This window comes from Lissotriton helveticus, chromosome 3_1, assembly GCF_964261635.1.
Source record: "Lissotriton helveticus chromosome 3_1, aLisHel1.1, whole genome shotgun sequence".
In the NCBI taxonomy this organism is placed as follows: Eukaryota; Metazoa; Chordata; class Amphibia; order Caudata; family Salamandridae; genus Lissotriton; species Lissotriton helveticus.
In genome coordinates this window covers 1,901,806,224-1,901,831,733 of record NC_136061.1, presented here as the reverse complement: position 1 = coordinate 1,901,831,733, position 25,510 = coordinate 1,901,806,224, and the positions used below count along the sequence as shown (strand labels likewise).

Genomic DNA, 25,510 nt, shown 5'->3' with positions numbered 1-25,510 from the left:
GGGTTAGAGCGAACCTGGCACATCCTGTAAGGAAAAGAGGCATGGTTTGAAATACCATGAACACGAGTGAACACTTAGCTTGTTAATGAAGGATTTCAGCGATCTTCACAGCGCGGTATACTCACGCCCTCAGCTCTCTCAACCCGCTGAAAACCTAGCTGCTCCCTCGATACCGGACCCCGAAGATGAAAAACGGGGCTGGTAGCTCAGTGTTTAAAGGTTTCTTCGCCGCGCGTCCTGCTCTTCCGGGTGGGCGTGTCCCGCCAGGCCGAGGCTAGGAACACGCCCGCCCCAACTACGGAGGCGCGGCCGGAATCCATGACGAGGCTTGAATATCATGACCAATCGGCTCAGCTTGTGTGCCGGTAGGGCGTGGTGGAATGCCGAATAGGTCATTGTACATTAAATGTGCATCGGTGTCTGAAATTATTTCTAGATAGCCCGTGATCCAAGTGAGGTGATGAGTGCCAGTGCACATGGTATTTACTACTCACAGGGGAATCTCGAAATTTGGGTAATTCCAAGTTCAAAGGAAGGGGATACTTCAGTTAAAATAGACACCATGGGAAATATATGCACAGAGTGAAATGAAATAATTTCTAGATGGCCTGTGAACACACATTATACATGTCACAGGGGGGGCTGGGGAGCCAATCTGGATTTGGTAATGGTTAATTCAAATTGCAGGGGAAGAGGGATACTTCAGTTGAAGTAGTTACTGTGGGACACATATTTTCAGAATCACATGGGTTATGGTCAAGTTGCTATAAGAGAATATGAATGCACCAAAATTATTAGGTCCTCAAATGGGTACAAAGGGGTGTGAGAGAAGCTCAAGATAGTACTGTATTCCACGGGATGTCATCGTTCAGGCCGTTAGTATTGGTGCCCAAGCGATACACCCAGCGTTGCTCCTTTTCAAAGAGTCTGCTGGTTATGTTGGTAGTGCCACTTACCACTTCAATTATTGTCCATCTCATGTCATTTGGAGTATGGTTACTGTCCAAAAAATGACGGCTCAGTTTGGTAGTCACTTTTTTGCATCTAACATTGCTCCGATGTTCGCAGATACGTTGTTTAATCTTACGTGTGGTCATGCCAACATAACGAAGCTGGCAGGGACAGGTAATCAGGTAGACGACATTCATTGTATTACAATTAGTGTGTTCTCTCTGTGTCCAAACCTTTCCTGCTTCAAGCGACAGTGTTTTAGTTGCTTTAGTTAGGTGGCAAACACTGCAGTCTGAGCACGGGTAGTGCCCGATGACTCTCAGCATACCCCATGCAGCGGTGATAGTGGGTGTGACATGAGGTGGCTTTTCCTTGGGGCGAGTGTGCACCAAGGCATCTCTAAGGCTCCGTCCTTTTTTAAAAGAGAAGAGGGGTTTCTCCCAGTCATTTTTTGGACAGTAACCATACTCCAAATGACATGAGATGGACAATAATTGAAGTGGTAAGTGGCACTACCAACATAACCAGCAGACTCTTTGAAAAGGAGCAACGCTGGGTGTATCGCTTGGGCACCAATACTAACGGCCTGAACGATGACATCCCGTGTAATACAGTACTATCTTGAGCTTCTCTCACACCCCTTTGTACCCATTTGAGGACCTAATAATTTTGGTGCATTCATATTCTCTTATAGCAACTTGACCATAACCCATGTGATTCTGAACATATGTTTCCCACAGTAACTACTTCAACTGAAGTATCCCTCTTCCCCTGCAATTTGAATTAACCATTACCAAATCCAGATTGGCTCCCCAGCCCCCCCTGTGACATGTATAATGTGTGTTCACGGGCCATCTAGAAATTATTTCATTTGACTCTGTGCATATATTTCCCATGGTGTCTATTTTAACTGAAGTATCCCCTTCCTTTGAACTTGGAATTACCCAAATTTCGAGTAAATACCATGTGCACTGGCACTCATCACCTCACTTGGATCACGGGCTATCTAGAAATAATTTCAGACACCGATGCACATTTAATGTACAATGACCTATTCGGCATTCCACCACGCCCTACCGGCACACAAGCTGAGCCGATTGGTCATGATATTCAAGCCTCGTCCTGGATTCCGGCCGCGCCTCCGTAGTTGGGGCGGGCGTGTTCCTAGCCTCGGCCTGGCGGGACACGCCCCCCCGGAGGAGCAGGACGCGCGGCGAAGAAACCTTTAAACACTGAGCTACCGGCCCCGTTTTTCATCTTCGGGGTCCGGTATCGAGGGAGCAGCTAGGTTTTCAGCGGGTTGAGAGCGCTGAGGGCGTGAGTATACCGCGCTGTGAAGATCGCTGAAATCCTTCATTAACAAGCTAAGTGTTCACTCGTGTTCATGGTATTTCAAACCATGCCTCTTTTCCTTACAGGATGTGCCAGGTTCGCTCTAACCCCCCTCCTGAGACCCATGGTGCAAGTAGCGCCCTGTTTTAAAGTGAGATATTAGCTAGAGATACCACCTTGATGGGTCACAGACCCTTTGGTCCATTGATCCCTTCATAAGGAGTACACTTATCGTGTTTTTAACCCTTTCCACATTTATTCTTTTAATAGATACCTTTAGCACTTCACCTCCCAGAGTTATTCGATATCATCCCCTCAGGGCTAGTTGGATGGTGTTAAAAATTAGAGTTTACTTTGGGAAAAACCACTCTCATGGAGCACTGTGTTCAAACAGTAAGGATGAAATTAATAAGATGTATGTTTTGTCTTCTGTTTGTCTATGTCTTTCACGTTACAGGTGCTGATACACTCCACAATTGGGAGTATTTTTGAATGAGCAACCCGCTCTTCTTTTAAGCACTTTTTCACCTTTTTTAATTTTCACTTTCACGTCCCCAGGTCAGGGTGGACGATTAGAGAGTCCATACCGCCGGGGTTTAGTCCTGACGAATGCCTTGTTAATTTAAACCACCCATATGGCAGAAACATGTTGACTGATATAACTAATATAAGTATTTCTGAATTTTACCAATCCTAATACCTTGGCAGCAAAATTCAGACACATAATACTCTGTGTTCTGTGCCTTAGGGATCACTTATTAAAATGTACTTTTTGATACCTTTTTAGGCACTTTTATAATTATTTCCTCACAGCACGCCCTTCTCACACAACCAGCTCTGCAGTCTTTCTGGCGTCGTAGCACACCAAAGAGGCACTCGGCCTCTTTGGTGGGGCCCGATGATGAAGCATGACACTGACTAGGTCGGTGTGTGAGGGCTTTCTTTCCCACCCAAAGTGGGTGTGTGAACTTTATCTGACTCCGTTTTTGTGGTTTTCAGAAATTGATCTGACCTCTCTGTTTTTGTTTATTTGCATCTAACCGGGGATCGAGAGAGTGTCTTTGATTTTCCCTACCTCTCCTATTGTTGTTGTGTAAATTATGGACAGTGACAGCCCAATTTAGTGCCACACTAATCCATATATGTAGGCCACCTGATGGTCGTCCTCTCCCTGCCGTAATTGCTGGGATAAAATAAGTAGCATACCCATTTTTATGGAGTGGGATCATGCTCCATGTTTCTTGGAACATGCAGATATTAAATGTATCAATAAAGTCGTTCCATTCTGGAATGGACATTTTTTTTTTGCAACCCTGCTATGTTCCATGAAAGAAGATTGATGGTATTAGAAGCTGAAGCTGTTCCCTTAGCTGTTACATAGGGCAATGATCCCTTATCTGCTATACTAGGGATATTTCACCCGTTGCTAGTTAGTTCATCCCTCCTACAACCGTACTCGTATCCAAAAGGGAATTCCACTTCCCTCTCAGCAGTACTTACAATAAGCTTGCTCTTGTGGTTTAACCTTGGGGCTTTGGTTATATCTATCGGCTCATTTGTCTGGTAGCCCTTCCCTAGTCAGTCCACAGTGTTTAAATCTGACTCGTTTTGGACATTAGCTTTTGACCACCAAGGCGACTGTCTGATTTGTATATTTGAATGTGTGGGAGGGGATGATCTATATTCAAGGGTGACCAGTTTCTCCGCTAATACCTTATCCCCTAGTTGTATTTCAATGAAATCTGTAACAGAATTTACCAGGGACAGTCTTTGTACTTTGATCATATCTTCCCTGATAATTGATCTGCATCCTCTCACCTGGCACAGCCAATGTATCGCTTTGTTACAGGTTGAGTCCCTACTCTCGTGTGCGTTATGACTAAGTTTAGGAACCCCCGTCAGGTAGACGATAGTGTTTGGAGGACTGTGTGGTGTAGTGTGGACATTAGACCATTTGCCCCCCTCGTTTGCTGTTTTTTTCCCCTCTAATACATTACTGGCCAACTTTCCCCACCCCTGGTGATTTTTTTCCAATGGGCCTGGCTGTTTAACAACGCCCGCATAGGAACTGGAGCTGCATTTGCCCCGCCCTGCTTGCCCCCACCTAACGGGTGTGTGGTTATTGTTTTTGCTACCAACCCTTCTGATGCTTTAGAACCACTAGGTTGTACTACCCTTGTATTGGGGGTTCTTACTGTATTGCGAGCCATACCCTTTTGTGGGACCTTTGGGAAAGCCGGTCGAGTTAAAATTGAAGTTTTACAGCCTACTTCTAATGCTGCCCGATTATTTTGGAGATTTGCCAAGAAAGATGGCACAGCTAATTGGGGAGTGCAAGAGGCCTGTTTTCCACCCTGCTTGACTAGATCCATCAATAATTTCTTTATCTGCACAATTTCCTCTTCCAGGCAGCCTATTTTCTTTATAAAAAGATCTTTAAAATTCAGACAATGTAAACAATCTGATATACTATCTGGGCTCAACTCGTTGACTCTTGGTCCTTTGCTGGAACCTCACCCGTCTCCCTTAATTCACCTTCCAAGACAGCATATCTATTAGAACAAACAATCCCTGGACCGCATCTAGCCTCCAGACCATCCCTGTCATGGACCTCTATTATTTGAACAGTACCTTCTCCCCCCCTTGTTCATATTGCGCCCACCTGGGGAATCTGTAATATTAGGTACTGGAAGGGTTTTTGGTGCTGGGTGAATTTCAACAGCGGGCGGGGGTTTGTTTTAAAAAATTGCCGGGATTACTACTTTGCCCCGCTTCTGTGGTGCACGCTCTGGCAAGGGGTCTATGGAACTCTCATTCGATGGCTTTGGGGCCCCCTGCAAGATCTCCTCGCATTCTTCAACAAGCAATTCAATGTTGGACAATACGCAGTTGGATGCTGCATGTAATGACTTTTTAGCCTTCTTTCCTTTTTTCCCGTTTGCATGATCAACACCCCCTTCGGTTGACTTTCTTTTTCCCATCCCCTAAAGAACCACTATTAACTTGTTAAGATGTAATGTTTAATACTTTTTGTAAGCAGCTCCACAGGGACGGATACACAGTTACTCTTCCCAGGTTGTAACAGTACCTTTTTGCAGCTTAATCTCTAGTGATCCACAACTTAGGGGGGTAGCCCAGCCCTGCCCTTATCTGTCACTGACTGTCACAGACTGTCCCACCCTTGTCCCGGGCTTCTCCCGGCGCGTTCCCGCGTGCGTTCCGCGTAGCGGTTAATGGTCGCAGTTTATAGTTAGACAAGTGGAGGGAGGGCGGTCCTTCAGCACAGATCGAAAGTGCACGGACTCCTGGGCAATGGAGTCCGTGCTGGCGTGCCTCTTCCGCGCTCCCAACTGCCTCCGTCCACGCCCGGTAGCTGTTCTCCCCTCCCCAATCTCCGGTGCTCCTCTGAATCTAGTGGTGACAAGGACGAAACGGGATAATAATATTATTTAATTAATTTATTTTAAGTTGTTATTTTTAAAAGTTGATATTTTTTACATCAATATTTTTGAGTCAATATTATTGTACTTACCTATTTAAGTATAGGGAGACGATATTTTTGTAATCAATATTTTTACATCGATATTTTTTTATCGATATTTTTCAAATTGATATTTAAACATGGAACCTTTTTTTATATAGTGCAGACATTACCCAGAGGTGTCAGAGTGCTTTACAATAGAGCAAAAGAACGTTATATGAGGAATTTAGAGTAAAAAGGTAGTAGGTGTCAATATGTATAGCTACTACAGTTACTCATAGTGAGAGTTACGTATTTACAGATCACATATTTAGAAAAGTTAAAGCATTTAGGGACACATAAATACATATTACAAACTTGCACAGTTGAAGCAGAGAGGTTGTTATACCTCTTGAGGATGTCATGAAATAGTCAGTGTAATGCCTTAAATGTGAGACTGGTGTGGTGTTTGGCAAAGAGTGTTATTGAGAAAAATGTCTTTGGAAGAGAAGACTTTAAGGTCCATTTTGAAGATCCGGAAACAGGACGTGGTGCGAAGGTTTGGGGGCAGCGAGATCCAAATTTTAGCCACTCTACCTGAGACAGATTGCGCCATAAGTCTTTCCCTTTTGAAAGTTAGAGGTTCGAGCCGCTGAATTTTAGCTTTACATGAAGTTCTAGTGCCTCCTGATATCTTGAATTTGGTTGCTAGGTAGCGAGGGGTGGAAGTGTAAATGGCTTTATGGGGGTGATGCAAGCAGTCTTTATATATTCCTAGCTTCAATAGCTATGACATGGTAATTACTTCAGCCCCGTAAACGAAATTTACAGCAGAGTGGAGGTCATAGGGGCTTATTTATGAGAGCCCTGCGTCACTTTTGCACCCCGTTTAGTGCTACATGTGCGGCACAGGGCTCTCAATCTGATTTATGAAGCCACGCAGAGCCACCCTGCATGGCTTTGAGCGGCGTCATAAATCATGAGAAAAGTAACACAGAGCAAATTGCTGCGTTGCCTTACTCTGCACCCGGGAGGCATTCCATGGGTGTTGCGATGGGTTTTCCCATGCAACTTCCATAGAATTGGATGCTGCCCCAGATTTAAATGTCATGTAAACCTGTGGAAGCACCAAATCTTTATGCCTACCTAAGTGAGGCGGAACAAGGAGAAATATGTTTATTTGTCTTTGTTTTTTCCAGAGGAATCGTTTTTGTGCACCTTCTGGCCCAAAAACAATCCTGCCGACAACACAGGCACCTTTACACCATGGTGCAAAGCTGCCTGTGTTGGCACTAGGCTGCTGAAACTGCGCCATCGCAGAGAGAAAGGACAGGAATGCAACTTATTGCATAAATACGGTGCATTCCTGCCCTTTCACTTTGACGTAGGGCTGCACAACTAGATGCCTTGCTGCACTGCCCTATGCCAAAATCCCATAAATGAGGCTCAAAGTGTGCCGGATCTGTTCTTAGAAAAGGCTCACTGAAAAGGCTTCCTCCTCTCATGGGTGAAGTCATGAAGCGGGAGGTTCACAGGACTCAAACATAGAGGTTTGAAGAGAACATGGCACAGTGACCTCATTACACACTTGTAATAAATGTTACAAGTTAGAAGTAACATAATTTTCTTATTGCATGCATATTTCTGACATCCGAGATCACACCCAAGAAATGAAAAAGTGCTCTGTTTGTATTGGTATTAGAATCGAAAGATAACTAAATTGTATTTTTTTCTGAGATCAGTTTTAGCTCTTATTCTGAACATCTGTTTCTCTCTTTGATAGGAGTGTCTGTCATGCTTCATGAAAACGTTCCTGTGTTAATTTCTTTAGATAGAAATAAAAACATTTGTTTGGAAAACCCTTCCTCATCAGAAGTTGTACCTCTTAAGTACACAGTTTGTGTCAGCCACTCTTTGCTGTCTGTGCATCAAGAAATGAGAAATCTCCTCTCAGGCCATCAAAGGACACTTCCGAACATCGACATACTACGGTAATCATTTTCCGTATTTTGGGCCGCACTCCTAACATGGCAAATTGAACAGGTTGGTTTTCATAATGATAACATTTTATACAAAATCCTGCAATATGGAGTCATAATTATAATGTCTCTAGATGTATTGAATATGTTTTGTGAGCAGCCTTGGATAACTAGCTAGAATTGACTACTGATGTCAGTTGATGAAGCTTACATTTAAATGTATACCTGCTAGAAAGCATTTGATGGATGCTGCGTTTATAGAGCATATAAACGCCTGGATAATGGAGTTTTTTTCAGTATAATCGGCACTCTGCGTCCTGGGGGATTATCTGAGATACATTTAAAGCTGGGTTCAGAGGGGAGACACAGTTATGGGTTTTATAAACAGAAACTAGCTAAGCAGGCAACACAGGTATTATATAACCAGTTTAAGATTGCTGAAGAGGAATTGGCAAATGGGCTAGTTACAGTACATAATACTGTAGCATTACAGAATAATCTAGCTAGGTGTAAATCCACAATAAACTTAGTTTGGAGCAGGGAAATTGCATACCATATCAAACTTATAAAAAAGAGTGTCATGAATATGGGGAGGCTACGGGATGTTGTCTAGCCCAGAAATTGCGTATAAAGGAGGCCAAACAAAGAATAATTGGGATTAAAAACATGGCTGGGGTCATGGTGTACATCCCCTAGAAAATTCTTAAAGTTTTATTTTTAATTTTATACAGAGTTATATACAGGAAAGGACACGGAGTGTTCTTTGATGGATTTAGGACTCCCAACCTTATTGTGGGGCCAATTGGATCAGGCGGATGCCGAGATGTTTGATGAGCCCATTACACTGGGAGAATTGGTACAGGCCATAAGCTCTCTTGCAGTAAGGAATGCTGCAGAACCTGATAAACTGCTGCTGGAAAATTTTAAGACCTTTTTTCAAGATATTAAATCTGATATGCTTAAGGTGTATCAAACGGCACAAAAAGGGGAGATACCGCAATCCTGAACTGAGGCCAATATCTGTATGTGATGCAGTGCTCGCAACGAAATTTGTTTTATTTATTTATATGTTTACTTACCTGTTAAATTCCGTAATCCATACATTACTACCCCCCAGCCTGCCCCTCCTCCTCCCCACGTCACCGCCCTGGAGTTACACCTACTACCGGCCGTGGCTGCAGGTAAATATTGTGTTAATATATAAAACACTCTTAGAGGGAAGAACAGATGATTTGGAAAAGTATAATATTAAATGGAGAACTTGGCTGGGAAACCCTGAAATCTCATTGGAGAAATCTATCGATTTATCTGGGAGGATTTTTATGGCAGCTAATTTAAAAAGTCAACATTATAAAATGTTATTTAATTTATATCATACCTCCTTCAAGATGATGAAGTGTGGGGCTAGCATGATGGAAAATGTTTTCGCTGCAGAGCTGACAGCGCAGATATGCTACATGTGTTATATGCCTGTATTGCACTTAATCCTCTGATCGGTTCGATAGAGAGATTTTTTTCGGAAATTATGGGGGCTCCCGTTAAAATCTCTCAATCTATGATGGTGTTAGGGATTGGGGAAGAACTGCGCCAGGGGCAACTATTGTATAAATACTGTTACTTCATTTTTATGGCTACGGCAGTATCATTGATATCAATAGCGTCCATTTGGTTACAGCAAGAGGCTCCTTCTTTCGAAATGTGGCTCGATAAGTTGTTTAATGTTTCTAATATGGAGTACAGTCTAAATGCTGTTAAAGGATATATAAAAAGGAAATTCGGGTTACAGGTTTGGGGGGCTATGAGAAACTATATGGAAGGATAATGAGTTTTGGCCAAATGATACTGTTATGTTTTTCAGTTATTTTCATGTAATGGTACACTATGCAGGACCATGGTTTCTTTCTTTGTCTTGTTTTGTCATACCTAATAATGGATGTCTATGTATTTTTCTGCTATGGATCTCAATAAATATATATATTTTTTTAAATGTATACCTGCTCACAATATCTGTATATAGGTTTGTTGTAAAGCTTTCACACACCCTCAGGTTTTATGGCTCCAAGGTAGCATGTGTCCCAGAACTAATAGTAATCAGTTACACTTGGAAGAGATCTGTTTGAAGTAATCATCACTTTTTTGCAGGGCTTTGTTGTTTCATCTCTTGTAAGAAATTAGGTTACAGTTGCAAAGGATGTAAATCGTTCACAAGTAACAAGCCTGCTGATTTTCTTTTTTACTGGGAACCAAATACACTATTGTAGCACTTTACTCTCTCAGGGTAGGAAAGCAGAGCAGTGCAAGGCCTACTTAGGAGAGGTGGTGTGGGCTAGTAACCCTAACTTTCTGGTACACAACAATGTACATGCAGTGTTGTTTTATTGATTAGAAAAAGTGCTTTTATTACACAAACACTATTAAATCTGTGTCTAAGATTTCAAATATATGCAATCAGGTAAATATATTTGGTGACACCCTTATATCTTGTTACACACCTGCTAGGGTCCTGAACCATATAACCACAATACTCTCCACCTATACTACAGACAGCATCACAATACCCCCCACTTATACTAGAACCATCATCACAATATAAGCTGATGTTATTATCAATAAGGCAGGTCTACTGGCTTAATCAGAATGTCACCACATCAGTAAAAACAGCCACATGTTACAATGCGCCAAAGGAACATGAATGAAATCAATGAGAGCAGTACCTATAGCCATTACATGTTATAATCTTCAATTAAAGAGAATACGCCATTGAACCTTGCATTGATAAACACTGATAACGTATTTATTTAATACCATGTGTTAAACGCTTTCTTTTAATTTTATTAGACTGCAACAGCATCCATAAAAACAGCCATCAAGAGTTCCTACACTCCCAAGCCCATGCATAAAAGTACAGCCTCAGGGAGAGCTTGAAATCAAGTAAAAACTCTCTCCAGGGGCATGAATCTAACCCACTAGTAGACTTCAGGCAAGTTTTTAAAAATTATCTGGGGAGGGCTGCTTCACCTTCTACAGCTCTCCCAAACACTCTTCATTAACCATTGGTAGTGCCTCTGCCGGTATAGGGGTACCTCAAGGTCACATATGTAAATCTAGAACTTTGCCAAATGGCTTTTAGGGCACTCAAAAGGGCTTGGGCTTAAATATGATATTAGTGACTCAACTGCTTCTCAAAAATATTTAGTGATGTATAATGCTGCCTTACACCACATGTTTCTTTTGATTTGGGGTACTCTGGATCCATCCAGGACACATAAAAGCCTTTGGGGGTTGTTGGGGGCTTCCCTGTGGCTCTAGTTGAATCCCTTTGTGAGAGCTGCAGCTCTTGTGTGGCACACAGTAGTGGGTACATATGTTGGTATGCTCCCATCCAGTGGGGGCAGGTTCTTTTCTGCTCAGGGCACTTCCTCTGTCCTCAAGGAGCAAGAGCATTGGGACAAGAGGTCTGTGGACCCCTGTCCACCCAATACACGGGCCAATACACGGGCACAGAAGGGGTAAAATACACCAGGCCTTTTAATTACTACACTGATCGCAGCCACGGAGACATCAGCCCTCATCCTCCTGAATCTGTCAGCTGCCTTCAACACCATTTACCATCACATCTTGATCAACAGACTCCTCGAAACTGGAATTCAGTAAGATGCCCTCAAATGGATTGCACCGTACCTCACTGAAAGAGCCCAGAGAATCCTTCTCCCACCATTCATCTCGGAACCCAAGAACATTATCTGCGGTGCCCCCCAAGGATCGGCCTTCAACCCTACCCTCTTCAACACATACGTGACCTCCGTGGCCAGCACAGTCAGATCACAGGGACTCAACATCATCTCCTACGCCGACGACACCCAGCTCATCCTCTTGCTATCAGAAGACTGCTCTACCATCAGAGCCAACTTCCACAGATGTATGATGAACATCGCCAACTGGATGAGGGACTACTTTCTCAATCTCAACACGGACAAGACAGAAGTCCTCATCTTTGGGAACAACACTTCACCATTGGAACGAGACATGGTGGCCTTCTGACCTCAGCCCTTCCCCCATCCCGACAGACCATGCCTGCAACCTTGTCATCATCATAGACAGCAAGCTATCTATGAAGAAATAGGTTAACTCAGTTAGTTCAGTTCAAAACGTCTTTATTTCGAAAATTTCTTCATAAAAGACAACGATAAAATATATACAGAGTGCGGCATAATAGATGTTAAAAATACAATTCATTCATTACACAGTAAAAATACAATTAAATGGTATCGAAAGACGTTTCATGGATCATTAAAAAGTTTACAAATCAATCCTAAAACATAGTGACTTAATACAATTGGTTCCTACATTTGACTCGTTTTTCATTTTTCACCAAGTAAATGTCTGGCTCTGATGATCCAAGCCCATCCAAGGAATTTCGCCATACCTATGGACACCCACTCTGCACTGTTTGATCTTAACACTACCATAGCTTCCTCACACACCCGTAGATTAATCCTTCTGCAAATGGGTTGAAGCCATTTGCGACGGGGTGCGGAGTAGGCTGGACAAGCGAAGAGGAGGTGGCCAACAGTTTCCTTTAGCTCACTACACCAGGGACAGAACATGGTTGATTGGTTACGCCATTTATTTGTAAATACCCTTACTGGTAATGTGCCAACTCTAAATTGGTGGTAAAGTTTCCTATTAGCACTTTTAGTAATATTTTCCCAGTAAGTCTCGGTGTGAGGGACCACTTTGTGGAGCAGAAAGAGACCAGTCAAACTGGATGTCTGCGAGAGCAAGACGAAGTCCTCCTTTACAGTTGTCCAAAAGAGTAGTTTGAATTCCTTTTTCGACGGGAATACCTGATTTCCCGGATCTGACCACTGTAAGTGAAGACCCATTTTATAAAGTGTGGCCTTCATAGTCCTAAACCAAAGTAGTTTACCTGACCCCATTATCGATCTTACATCCAGAATCTCATTGGCAAACAAGGAGAGTTCTGGTGTGGACCAAATACGTCTCCACAGGGCTACCATCCTATAACGAGTCTGATTTTTAATGGAGTGGCAGCCCATATCTAACATAAGGGGTTGATTGTGGGAGCCCTACCAGGCTACGGAGGAACTTGTTTTGGATTTTATCTAAAGGGGCAAGATCTACAATACGCCATAAATCCGAGCCATAGAGGATGGCTGAGCTAATTTTTGCGTTATAGATTTTAAGTGCTGGAAAGACCCTTTTGGTTTGGGAGCATCGCTGTTCTTTAACTAAGCATCCCGATAAACGGGCAAATTTTAAACAAAGTGCCTCAATCTGCTCCTTCCAGCGCAGCCTGTAGTCTATAACCACCCCTAAGTAGGTCATCACCTCTACTTGCTCCAATATAGTACCATTCATCGTAACTTGACCCCTTAATGGTTTATTCTTAGTCAGGACCATAAATTTGGTTTTCGAAACGTTAATTTCGAGGTCATTTATATTACAAAACTCCACAAATTTGTTTATTGCAGTCTGGAGTCCCACCTGTGTTTTTGCCAAAATCAAAGTGTCATCGGCAAAAGTTAGGAGGGGAAACTTAGTCCCACCCAGAGCTGGCGCATCGGTCGGTGTAGCTGCTAGAAACTGCACTACTTGATTTATAAAAAGTAAAAACAAAGTAGGTGCCAAGGCACACCCTTGTCTTACACCACGTGACACTGGGAAGGACTCAGTCACCTGTCCCTGGCTACCCCATCTAACTCTGGCGAAATTTTGGTCATGCAGCCTAATAGTTAGTTCGAGGAGTTCTGGTGGCATTCCCATTCGCCTTAAGGCCATCCACATCTTCTCTCTTGGGACCAAGTCGAACGCGGATTTGAGGTCCACGAACGCTGCGTATATGGTGCCCTCACCTAAATACACTGTCTTCCAGTAAATCAGAATGAATCTTAGCACTTGGTCGACAGTGCTTGTACATGCCCTGAAGCCAGCTTGCAACGGGGACAGGATATTTTCTTCGTTCATCCAAATCTGGATTCTACCCAACAGCATTCTAGCTATGACTTTCTGCAGGGCATCTATAAGGCTTATTGGGCGATAGTTCCCTGGAATGGTCTTATCGCCTTTTTTAAATACGGGAAGGATTTTGGCCCCTTTCTAGGAGTCGGGTACCCTGGCACCTCTGGCGATGGCATTAGCCAGATTAGTTATGTAGGGAACCCAGTTATCCAAATCATGTTTAAAAAGATCCGCTGGGACGCAGTCCATACCGGGTGCTTTACCAGCTTGGACCAACCTTAGTGCATTTGCCGCCTCGATTTCATTTAAAACTAGGGGCCCACTAATAGCTTCCGGACGGACTAACATGTTATGCGCCCCTGCATTGTTACTTCCCATCGCCATGCCGCAGAACTGGGAAGAGAAATACTCAACCCAGTCTTCAGCGGGGACATGGTTTGCTGGGGTTTGCAGGTCTCTCGACCCTCCCCACTTCACTACCTGCCCAAATTTAATCTGGTTTGTGGACATGCTGGCCTCATAAAGTTCCAGCCAGCAAAGATCGTCCCATGAGGTCTTTGCATGCTTTAAAACCTTCCTATATTTCAGCCTTTCCTCTTGGATATCTACAGTTACTCTAGATTTAATAGCAGCAATCAGGGCGCTATGGGCATTACGGCAGGTTTTATCGTACCAATTGGCACCTGAGGGTTTCCCACCATTTTTCACTACAACTCCAGGTTTTGTAAAAAAGGTTTTTAGTTTAACAAAAAGGGACTCGTGGATTGTACTGATTTGCTCCAGTGACCCCATTTCGTCAAATATTGACCTTGCTTTTATAACCGCCTCCGACACCTCTTGAGAAATGTTGTCAATGGTGGCTGGGGCATCCAGGATCCTGCACCAGCGAACCCTACGACAATCGTTAGTGAGGACAGTCTCAGCTGTGATACAATTTGTTGCGTTTTTTCTAAACAAATCACATCAATTTTCAGTTTAATTGCCAAGGGGTTGTGATCACTTTCTGGTCTCCCAATGATTTCCATATCCCCTAGTAGTGTCCAAAACTCCATTTTGATTTGAAAATAATCGATCCGACTAGAACTATAGCCGTTATCAAAAGTAGCTTTTCCTGCTAAATCGGATTTTGACCTTCCGTTTGCTGCCCTTAAACCCCACTCCAAACACAAACCGAGCCACTGCAGTACGGCCTCAGTAACCTTTTTGACTGGTGCTATGGCAAGGCTGGGGATATTCCATAACTCATCTACCTCTCCGTAGCAACCATCATCCAGACAGGACAGTGGTTCAAACGTACAGTTTAAATCCCCTGCCACTGTAACACACTTGTCTCTGCCAATCGTATTCATTAGGATGTCTAGGTCCTCTATTATTGCAGGGCTCTTTCCTCCTGGTAGTCCCCTTGCATAAATATTAATTATATACAGGTCCTCATAATTTGCTCTACTAAGTTTTAGCCCCATAATGTCAGCATTTGGGGTAAACAACATGAGAGGCCTATAGCAAAGCGATTGTCTAATCCAAACAACTAGCCCACCTGACGGTCGTCCCTTTGTCCCCTTAAGGGCTGGTTTGAAAACGTTTAGATAACCTAAACGAAAAACTGCCTCAGTTGACCAGCTTTCTTGGAATATTAGGATATCATATTGTTCTATGAAATCACCCCATTCAGCCCCTTCCAGTTTCCCTTTCAACCCCGCAATGTTCCAGGAGGCTATCTTAAGAGAGTGTGCCTGAACAGCTGATTCGTTTGCAATAGAGGCGGTGTGCCCCCTGCTACTCTCTTCCGATGAAAAGTTATTTTCGCAGCCATCTACCAGATTAATACCGGGGGGACCCTCTCCTTCTAATTCCCTTAATGAAACTTCTGCAGCAATTCTAGAGCTTTGGGTGCTACTATCCACCTCCAATGAGTGTAGGGAATGGGGGGACATGTGTCTGCGAGTCAGTCTAGGCACTCTAGTGTTGTTGTCCACAGTCCCCTATCCAGTCAGTCTACACCATCCAAGCCACTTATCAGTGCAAATCTATTTGAGAGGTGGGGTGAGAACATAGGGTAAGTAGCCACTACAGAAGGATATCTTCCTCTTGATCTATTATTGTGATGGAATGTCTTTTGGTGGGGATACCCTCTAGATATATTTAATTTAGGATAGAAGTAATGGAGGGAAAGTGTTTGGATGTCACCCACCCTTCCAAATCTTGGTTCCCTGCAGATAAAATCCACTACCCATGGTTCGCTAAAGCTAACAACTATGCAGTCCCCCTCGAGGTCTTTTTCACTATAACCTACCCAGTCTACTCTTCTGACATTAAGGATCTTAGTTTTGGACATTGGTGGAAGAGCTCGATTCTTATTTAGCCAGAAGTTGACTTTATTATGTAAATCTCTGTGCGTTTCCACCTTTCCTTCCCCTAAGGGCGCCACTCCCATTAAAATTATAGTGTAAGGTAGTGACTCGGGAGGGAGATTGACACATTGCTTTCTGGAGGGAACTGTCTTCCTAACCAAGTTTTCATGACCCAATGGATGGTTAGGTTTAGGGGATCCTCTAGGGGTACTCTGAGGTTTATTAACTGGGCCTGCCTTGTGAGATGTGGGCTTTACAGGTGTACGCTTAGCCCTATCAGTGACCAACTTCTGCTGTGGAACTCTAGAAAGTGAAGATACAGGTTTGGCCGTTTGCCCCGTATTCCCATTATTAGATGGTTTTTGCTGGGTACACACTGATATTGGCCCTATGGGGGCAGTTATTTGTTCTATCTTTTTCAGAGTTCCCACATTTTCTCTTACTAATGCCTCCATCTGTTCCATTTTATTGTATAATAACCTTGTCCGTTCAAATAGGGGCAGAAGAAGAGATTTAATTAGCAACTCAATTTTATCCAGAAGGATACCTTCATCATCGTTTATAGGGGAATTATTGTTCTGGGGGGGTTTAACAACGGGGCTACAGTGATGTTTGTAGATGTAGGAGTATTGTTTGGTTTCGAAACCTTCATAACGCCCCCCTTCTGTGGTGAATCTACCCGTTTCCTTTTACTGGATGTATGTATGGGCATATTGTCCAATGTTGGGGGTCGGGAATTGAGTTCTGGGCTTAATACGATGCTGGAGCTGGCCGAAGTACCAGTCACGATATTTACTAAATTGTGGTGAAAAGAACTGTCATGTGATGAGTCTAGTGCAATGGCGGTATCACCCCCCTCCAGTTCCTGGTCCATTGCTACTGGATCTATTGTTATAACATTACTATCAGTACAAACTAATTGGGTTAGGGGAGCCGGGGAAACAGCCTGCCCAATTTTCCCTAGTGAAGAGCGCTTTCCAGTAACCAAATCAATAGATAAGCGTTTTTCGGCCAGGGCTATTTCTTTTTCCAAAATGCAAGTGGTACGTTTGAAGAACTGATCAATAGTACCTGTAAACACCCCATTTGAGGTTGATACCTGAACCTGCCTTTCTTTACCAGAACGCAGGGTCATGTTGTTATTGTGTACTTGACCGCCCTTCAGGTGGTGACAACTAAAATAAGGAGAGTGCAAACCAACACTATATACCCAAGAGTTTGTGAATTCCAAATGCCAATAACACAATATCAAGGGGGTGGCCCAACCCAACCTCGTCCGGCCTCGGACGGCCACAGACGGCCCCGCCCTTGTCCCGGGCTTCTCCCAGGCACGCTCCAGCGCGCTATCGCGCAGCGGGATAGGCCAAATACAGATATAGGGACTAAGTTGGAGGGGCGGGGCAAGCAGGGAGAGCGGCCCAGGTGCCGGTAATGCGGGCTGGCGGGTGCTCCTGGGAGTTGGAGTCCCGGACCCGCTACTCGCTTGCAGCCCTGCCTGTAGTTTCCACACCCCCAGTCAATGCCCAATAGCCGCCACCACCATTGGCCTTAGGTCCTACAGAGCACAGAAGACTCCCCACGAAGCGGGACCCGCGAAGCGGGTACCGCGAGGAGTGGCGCGAAAGAACCAAGTGCGCCGAGTCCCAGCAGGTAACAAAAGATGCAGCAAAGCGTCCCAAGTTGTGTCCAGGGGCTAGAGGTTTTAAACACGTTGGAGGGCGGGGCAAGCAGGGAGAGCGGCCCAGGTGCCGGTAATGCGGGCTGGCGGGTGCTCCTGGGAGTTGGAGTCCCAGACCCGCTACTCGCTCGCAGCCCTGCCTGTAGTTTCCACACCCCCAGTCAATGCCCAATGGCCACCACCACCAATGGCCTCAGGTCCGACAGAGCACAGAAGATCCCCACGAAGCGGGACCCGTGAAGCGGGTACCGCGGGGAGTGGCGCGAAAGAACCAAGAGCGCCGAGTCCCAGCAGGTAACAAAAGATGCAGCAAAGTATCCCAAGTTGTGTCCAGGGGCTAGAGGTTTTAAACACGTTGGAGGGCGGGGCAAGCAGGAAGAGCGGCCCAGGTGCCGGTAATGCGGGCTGGCGGGTGCTCCTGGGAGTTGGAGTCCCGGACACGCTACTCGCTCGCAGCCCTGCCTGTAGTTTCCACACCCCCAGTCAATGCCCAATGGCCGCCACCACCAATGGCCTCAGGTCCGACAGAGCACAGAAGACTCCCCACGAAGCGGGACCCGCGAAGCGGGTACCGCGAGGAGTGGCACGAAAGAACCAAGAGCGCCGAGTCCCAGCAGGTAACAAAAGATGCAGCAAAGCGTCCCAAGTTGTGTCCAGGGGCTAGAGGTTGTAAACACGTTGGAGGGCGGGGCAAGCAGGGAGAGCGGCCCAGGTGCCGGTAATGCGGGCTGGCGGGTGCTCCTGGGAGTTGGAGTCCCGGACCCGCTACTCGCTCGCAGCCCTGCCTGTAGTTTCCACACCCCCAGTCAATGCCCAATGGCCGCCACCACCAATGGCCTCAGGTCCGCCAGAGCACAGAAGACTCCCCACGAAGCGGGACCCGCGAAGCGGGTACCGCGAGGAGTGGCGCAAAAGAACCAAGAGCGCCGAGTCCCAGCAGGTAACAAAAGATGCAGCAAAGCGTCCCAACTCAGTCATATCTGCCTGGTTCCACACCCTAGGCATGCTCAGCAAGATCTTCAGGTGACTCCTAGTCAACACCAGAAGGACCATCACTCAGACTCTCGTCACCAGCAGGCTGATTTACAGAAACACCCTCTACATAGGAATCACCCACATCTCCTGAAGAGACTACAGACAATAAAAAACACAGAGGCAAGACTCATCCTCAACCTCCCCAGACAGACCCACAGCACACCCCATCTCAGGAAGCTACACCGACTTCCAATCCAGAAGAAATGCCAGTTCAAGATACTGACCCACACATTCAAAGCCCTGCACAAGGAAGGACCTGCATACATCAACAAAAGCATGACCTTCCACCAACCGACCAGACACCTATGATCTGTCTCCCTTTGTCTCACAAACATCCCAAGAATCTGCAAAAGCAGAGGATGCTGCTTCTCACACCAAGCAGCCAAAACTTGGAACGCCCATACCTCCGGACTGCCTCTTCACTCCAGCAATTCAAGAAAGGACTCAAGACCTGGCTGTTCAAATGAATCAGACCACCACAAAGCAGTGAGCAACTCCAGTGCTTTGAGACCCTCACAAGTGATTTGCTGCACTCTTTTTGAATGCTAAATAATTCCTTGAGTGACTGATTGCTTCGGTCATGGGCAATGGGATCTACGGAACGACGTCCTTATGCACTGGTCTGAGGCGATAGAGGCCAGGGAGGGACCACAACTCACATTTCCTCCCCAAAGCAAATTTATATATAAAAAACATGGCGTAGGAAAAATATGGAGTGCTGTTTTATCCCACGGTGTATCAATGTTTTCCTGGGGAACAGTTGTTCATTGTTGAGATGCACTACACTTCTTTTTCACACTCGGTCCCCCCATGGAACTGAGGTTTAAATGGATGTACCTCCGGCTCTGTAGGACCTATCTTGATGATCTTGGGTTTGTTTTGCTCCTCGTGGCCAGCTCCAGCCAGCATATTGGGAAGTTTGTTGCATGGTCTACTAGACTACTGAAAAACAAACACAGATAATTGACAAAATTGAAAATTCAGAGACACAGTCCTTACTGGATAAAAGTAACAAGATTGCTTGAAGTCTTTCCACGAAATTATAGGAATGTCAATGAGAAAACTGAGGAGGTTTCCAGTCCTAAGCCAGCTAAGTCCTTCTGCCACAGGCAACAAGACAGCAAAATATTGCAATTTTGGAAGAGATTCGGTCGTCCTAGGTCTCTCTTGCGCTGATGCCATCTCCATTGCACTCCTCTGATGGTAGGGAGTGCAATGGAGATGGCATCATCATGAAAGTTCTTAAGGTTTGTTCCAAACAACTAATACAATTTCTTGTAAAATTATTCAATCAGTTTAGAACTTGGAAACTTATTCTACAATCAGTCAATTATCAACAACAGTCAACAGTCATTTATCGTACGTTTTCTCAAAAAGGATAAGAATGCTACTAATGCTAACTCTTATAGACCAATAAGCTTGTTAAACACTGATTAAAATCTATTTACAAGAATGTAGACCTCTCGCATCCTACTGGTAGCTAATGGGCTAATACATAGAGGTCAATGCGTATTTTTCCAAGTAGACACATTTCAGTTAGTGCTAGGTTTTTTAACGCAAGCAAATTACAAAAACAAAAAACGCTATTTTTATTATGGATGCGGAGACGGCATTTGACCTTGCAAATTGGGAAGCATTATTATTTATCCTAAGAAAATATGGATTCACAGGTCAGTTTTAGAAATGTTATGGAATCTTAATCAAGGTGCGACATCTAAAGTGAATATAAATGTGAAGGCAGCAGGGCAGATTAAAATTAACTGTAGCACGTGTCAGGGTTGCCCCATGTCCCCTGTGTTGTTTGGTATTTATTGAGCCATTAGTTATCAAGATCCGAAGTGACACTACAATCATTCCTCCAATAATTAGGATGCCTAAAGTCAAGCTTTTCCTGGATGATATTATTTTATATCTTCAACCAAACATAGCGAATATTCGGATTATGTTGGATGCAATGACAGAATTCACTGGAGTTGGAGGTTATAAAGTAAACAATGCAAAGACTGAAATTCTATTGTTTAATACCTCTTCAAAGAAACTCCCTCATTATCTACAGTCTCAATATGTGCCTCAATGACCAATTAGATACTTAAGCATCTAGTTAACGCATGACTACTCTAGAATATTTGATTTAAACTATAAGACGACCTTACACAAATTAAGGCACTGTTGGATAGGTGGAATCATCTCTATCTATCTATTATTGGAAGAGTGGCTTTGATAAAAATTTCAATTCTCCCATTAGTGCTTTTTTGTTTTACTACACTTCCCATTATTATTAGTAAATCATAATTTAGAGAACTCAATCAATGTTTCCAAACATTCATTTGAAATAATAAGCAGGACAGGACTAAAATAGCAGGTTTATGGTCCTCGTCATCGGGGGGCAGGACTGGGGGGGGATGGCGGGCGGTGGGTTAGCATGCAGAGAAGATTGTTCCTGTTTATTTACAATAATGCTCACTGTCTTATTTATCCATAGTATGCAAATTAAACACACTGTGAAGTTATGTAATGACACTGTATGGCAGGTTAGATAATGTTAGCGACCCTTCAGATTTATCTTTGATGTCCTGGAACGTAAGAGGTCCCAATAACACTCGTAAACGCAAATATGTCCTCCATTATCTTCAACGTCACAAGGTGGACATAGCATTCCTACAGGAATCCCATCTTCCAAGGTCTGATACAAAACAGTTTGCCTTGAGCTGGGGGCAGCATAGATATTTTGCCAAAGCTAGAAATTACGCAAGAGGCACGGCGATTCTTATTCATAAGCGTCTCCCTTTCCACTTGCATTCAATCTTCAATGACAATGAAGATTGGTATACGATTTTCACTGGTACAATGATGGGTCATACACTTGCCTTCGTATGTATCTATGTGCCCAACATAGTCTGCTGGGAGTATTGCCATTCGCTACAAGCACAATTGACTAAACTGGAGGTCACTAATTTAATAATGAGTGGAGACATTAATTTACTTATAAGTCCTTCATTGGATAGCACTTCCACATCGTCGGGCACCAAGCCCAGAGCACAAACAGTACTCTTTGACCTGTGTGACACTTTTTCGCCTATAGATGTATGGTGACATGGCAACTCCACCGTTCCTGGCTACACACATTACTCAAGACAACATAACACGTGGACCCGTATTGAAAATTGGCTGTTATCCTCAGTGGCTTATTCGTGGTACGCTTCCATTGTGGCACTCCCCAGAACATCCTCCGACCACTCGCCCGTGCTCCTCCATCTTAAGATCCCTCGACCTGAAGGGTATGAACTCCAATGGTGGTTCCCTAGCCAGGCTCTTAATGATGATCTCTTTCATTCCGAGGTTAGAGAGGCCATTGAGGAGTACTTTCAGATTAACACCGGTTCGGTTGACATGTGGGCGGTCCTGTGTGAGGCATTTAAACCCTATATTAGAGGCATCTGTGTAGCCAAGCACGGGGAAGTCCTAAAAGACCTACAGGTCACAATCTCCAAAATAGAAAGGGAGTTGACCACACTAGACAATACATTAACAGAAGGGCTCTGCCACAGCAACCATGCCACTCTACCTCTCACTTCTCCCAGACTATAGGGACGCCTTGGATCGCGAGATGCACTTCCTCAGTAAATATCAATCTGCTCGCCTGTATGGCGAGGGGAAAAGGCTGGCCCGTATGCTGGAGCAGATGCTTAGACCCCCATATGCCAAATCCTATATAACGGAACTGCGCCTGCAGGGCGGCCGGGTTCTCACAGACACAGCTGAAATCCATGAGGAATTCCTAGATTATTATACCACATTATATTCTACTAGGACAACAGATGACCTTATTGCACAAGAGGCTTATTTTTCAGAAATAGCCCTAGTCTATCTAGAAACATGTCTACAGGAATTTCTTGCCGAACCTTTTTCCTCAGGGGAAATTGTAAGCGCTATTGAGGCTCTACAGCTCCTGGTTTAGCGGCTTCACAGGGGTATTTTATAAAACCTATAAAGAACTACTAACACCCAAATTACTTGAGGTATATGCTGAGGCGCTCGAGAAAAATTAACTACCCCCCACTCTCCGTGAAGCAGTCATCATACTTCTCCCGGTAAGGACCCCACTTCATGAAGCTCATACAGACCCCTGTCCCTATTAAATTTAGAGTACAACATTTTGGCCCAGATGCTAGCCCTTCATCTATTCCTCCTTTTGGAGTCTATCATCTCGCCTGCACAATCCGTATTTGTCCCGCACAGATCCACTTCTTTAAACCTAAGAACACTTTTCTCCGACCTGCACAGGATAGACCCTGGGGTCCCAGCGGTAGCAATTTTGTTAGACGCTGAGTAGGCGTTTGACTCCCTTGAGTGGCCCTTCTTTATTTTGGTTATGCGCAGGATGGGGATGCCTAAGGGCTTTATTGCCGCCACCACTTTATTATATAGTAACCCCTCAGCTAGGTTGCGCCTGAATGGCACATTATCCCGCTCCTTTTCTTTATCTCGAGGCACACGCCAGGGGTGCCCGCTATCACCACTATTGTTCATCTTTTGTCCCCCTGGTCCGCCACTTCCAGGAGCGACATTTACAGCGGGGGCTTCAGTTTAACGCTGGCCCTCTAATAGTCTCCTTGTATGCGGATGATATTAATTTATAGTGCGAGACCCTCAGGTTAATTTGGACCCTCTAATCAGAGAGACTATTAGATTTGGGCAGTTCTCTGGTCTCCTTATCAATTGGTCCAAATCAGTGGCATTCCCCTTGATTCTTTGCACAATACAGTGGGACCTTGAGTTCCCACCAGAGTGGTGCACAGACTCCACCAAGTACTTGGGTGTACACCTGTGTTTGTACTCTGCTCAGATTATTCGACTAAATTATGGACAGGCAATGGACGCCCTTGAATCACAAATAGAGAAATGGCTGCAACTCCCGCTGTCCATGGCAGGGCGGGTAGCCTTGATTAAAATGATCGTCCTTCCCAAATTCTTATACATGTTCAACAATATCCCCATACCTCTTCCGAACAGTTTTTTCCAGATACTGCGATCTCACCTTATCCAATGGGTGTGGGGGGGGGGGGGGTGGCAAGCATCTGCGCGTCCGGGGGCAGATCCTTACATTGCCATACAATAGAGGGGGGTTTGGAGTTCCTTACCTCAAACTATACTACCTCGTGGCACAGTGTAGCTATACCCATGCCTGGTTCCACCCGGATGCAAGAATTCCATTTCTACGTACGGAAGGGGACTTGGTGCTCCCCGATACCCTGTCAGCAGTACTACCCAAGGGTGTACCTAGGGACCCCAACGACATCCAAACGGTGTCCACAACCAGCTAGGCCTGAGACAAGCTGCGTGGATTCATGGGAGCGCCCTTATTATATTCATCTGCCCTTCCAGTTCCCAACCCCCTGTGGCTACCCATTATGGGAGAAAAACTAGTTCAGCGCACACTTGCCTAATTCGATATCGTCAAATTCGGGGATCTATTCCCTGGAAGCCACGTCTTCTCCGTAGCTGAAGACGACCGCTTCCGAACTGCCACCTTGATGGACTGCTTCATTCTGACCCTGTTCCCATGAGGCACAGGGTCAGACTGATTTGCATATCCATGTCTGAACTGGGGTGGCCGAGTGAGCTAAAGAATGGTGATGGATTAAACCCAGATCAGTTGAATGGGGGTGAGTGTTTGATTTGCTCAAACGCTCCGTCCATCATCCCCTTTAGTATTGCTTTGTTCACCCTAAGTGTGGCAGGGTATGCTCAGACGTGAGTCCCTTGCTCACTTGGCCACTGGATTCAAGATAGCCTGGCTGATGAGGATTATGAATCCGAAACCGGTCCCAGGATGCTTGTTTCCGCTCCAGGGAAGACATGGCATGGCAGTTCGGGCTGGACTGTTCCCATGAGGCACAGGGTCAGACTGATTTGCATATCCATGTCTGAACTGGGGTGGCCGAGTGAGCTAAAGAATGGTGATGGATTAAACCCAGATCAGTTGACTGGGGGTGAGTGTTTGATTTGCTCAAACGCTCCGTCTATCATCCCCTTTAGTATTGCTTTGTTCGCCCTAAGTGTGGCAGGGTATGCTCAGACGTGAGTCCCTTGCTCACTTGGCCCCTGGATTCAAGATAGCCTGGCTGATGAGGATTATGAATCCGAAACCGGTCCCAGGATGCTTGTTTCCGGTCCAGGGAAGACATGGCTTGGCAGTTTTGGCTGGACTGTTCCCATGAGGCACAGGGTCAGACTGATTTGCATATCCATGTCTGAACTGGGGTGGCCGAGTGAGCTAAAGAATGGTGATGGATTAAACCCAAATCAGTTGACTGGGGGTGAGTGTTTGATTTGCTCAAACGCTCCGTCCATCATCCCCTTTAGTATTGCTTTGTTCGCCCTAAGTGTGGCAGGGTATGCTCAGACGTGAGTCCCTTGCTCACTTGGCCACTGGATTCAAGATAGCCTGGCTGATGAGGATTATGAATCCGAAACCGGTCCCAGGATGCTTGTTTCCGGTCCAGGGAAGACATGGCTTGGCAGTTAGGGCTGGACTGTTCCCATGAGGCACAGGGTCAGACTGATTTGCATATCCATGTCTGAACTGGGGTGGCAGAGTGAGCTAAAGAATAGTGATGGATTAAACCCAGATCAGTTGACTAGGGGTGAGTGTTTGATTTGCTCAAACGCTCCGTCCATCATCCCCTTTAGTATTGCTTTGTTCACCCTAAGTGTGGCAGGGTATGCTCAGACGTGAGTC

At 45.0% G+C, this 25,510-nt stretch overlaps 1 protein-coding gene across 1 annotated transcript in view; it reads left to right on the top strand.

The window, feature by feature from the left end:
- LOC144823941 (SITS-binding protein-like) overlaps nt 1-25,510 on the top strand; it is a 1,005,701-nt gene that overhangs the window by 454,888 nt on the left and 525,303 nt on the right. Inside the window, exon 3 of the mRNA XM_078682887.1 lies at nt 7,527-7,734. Coding sequence (XP_078539013.1) covers nt 7,527-7,734 — 208 coding nt within the window. The remainder of the gene's footprint in view (nt 1-7,526; nt 7,735-25,510) is intronic.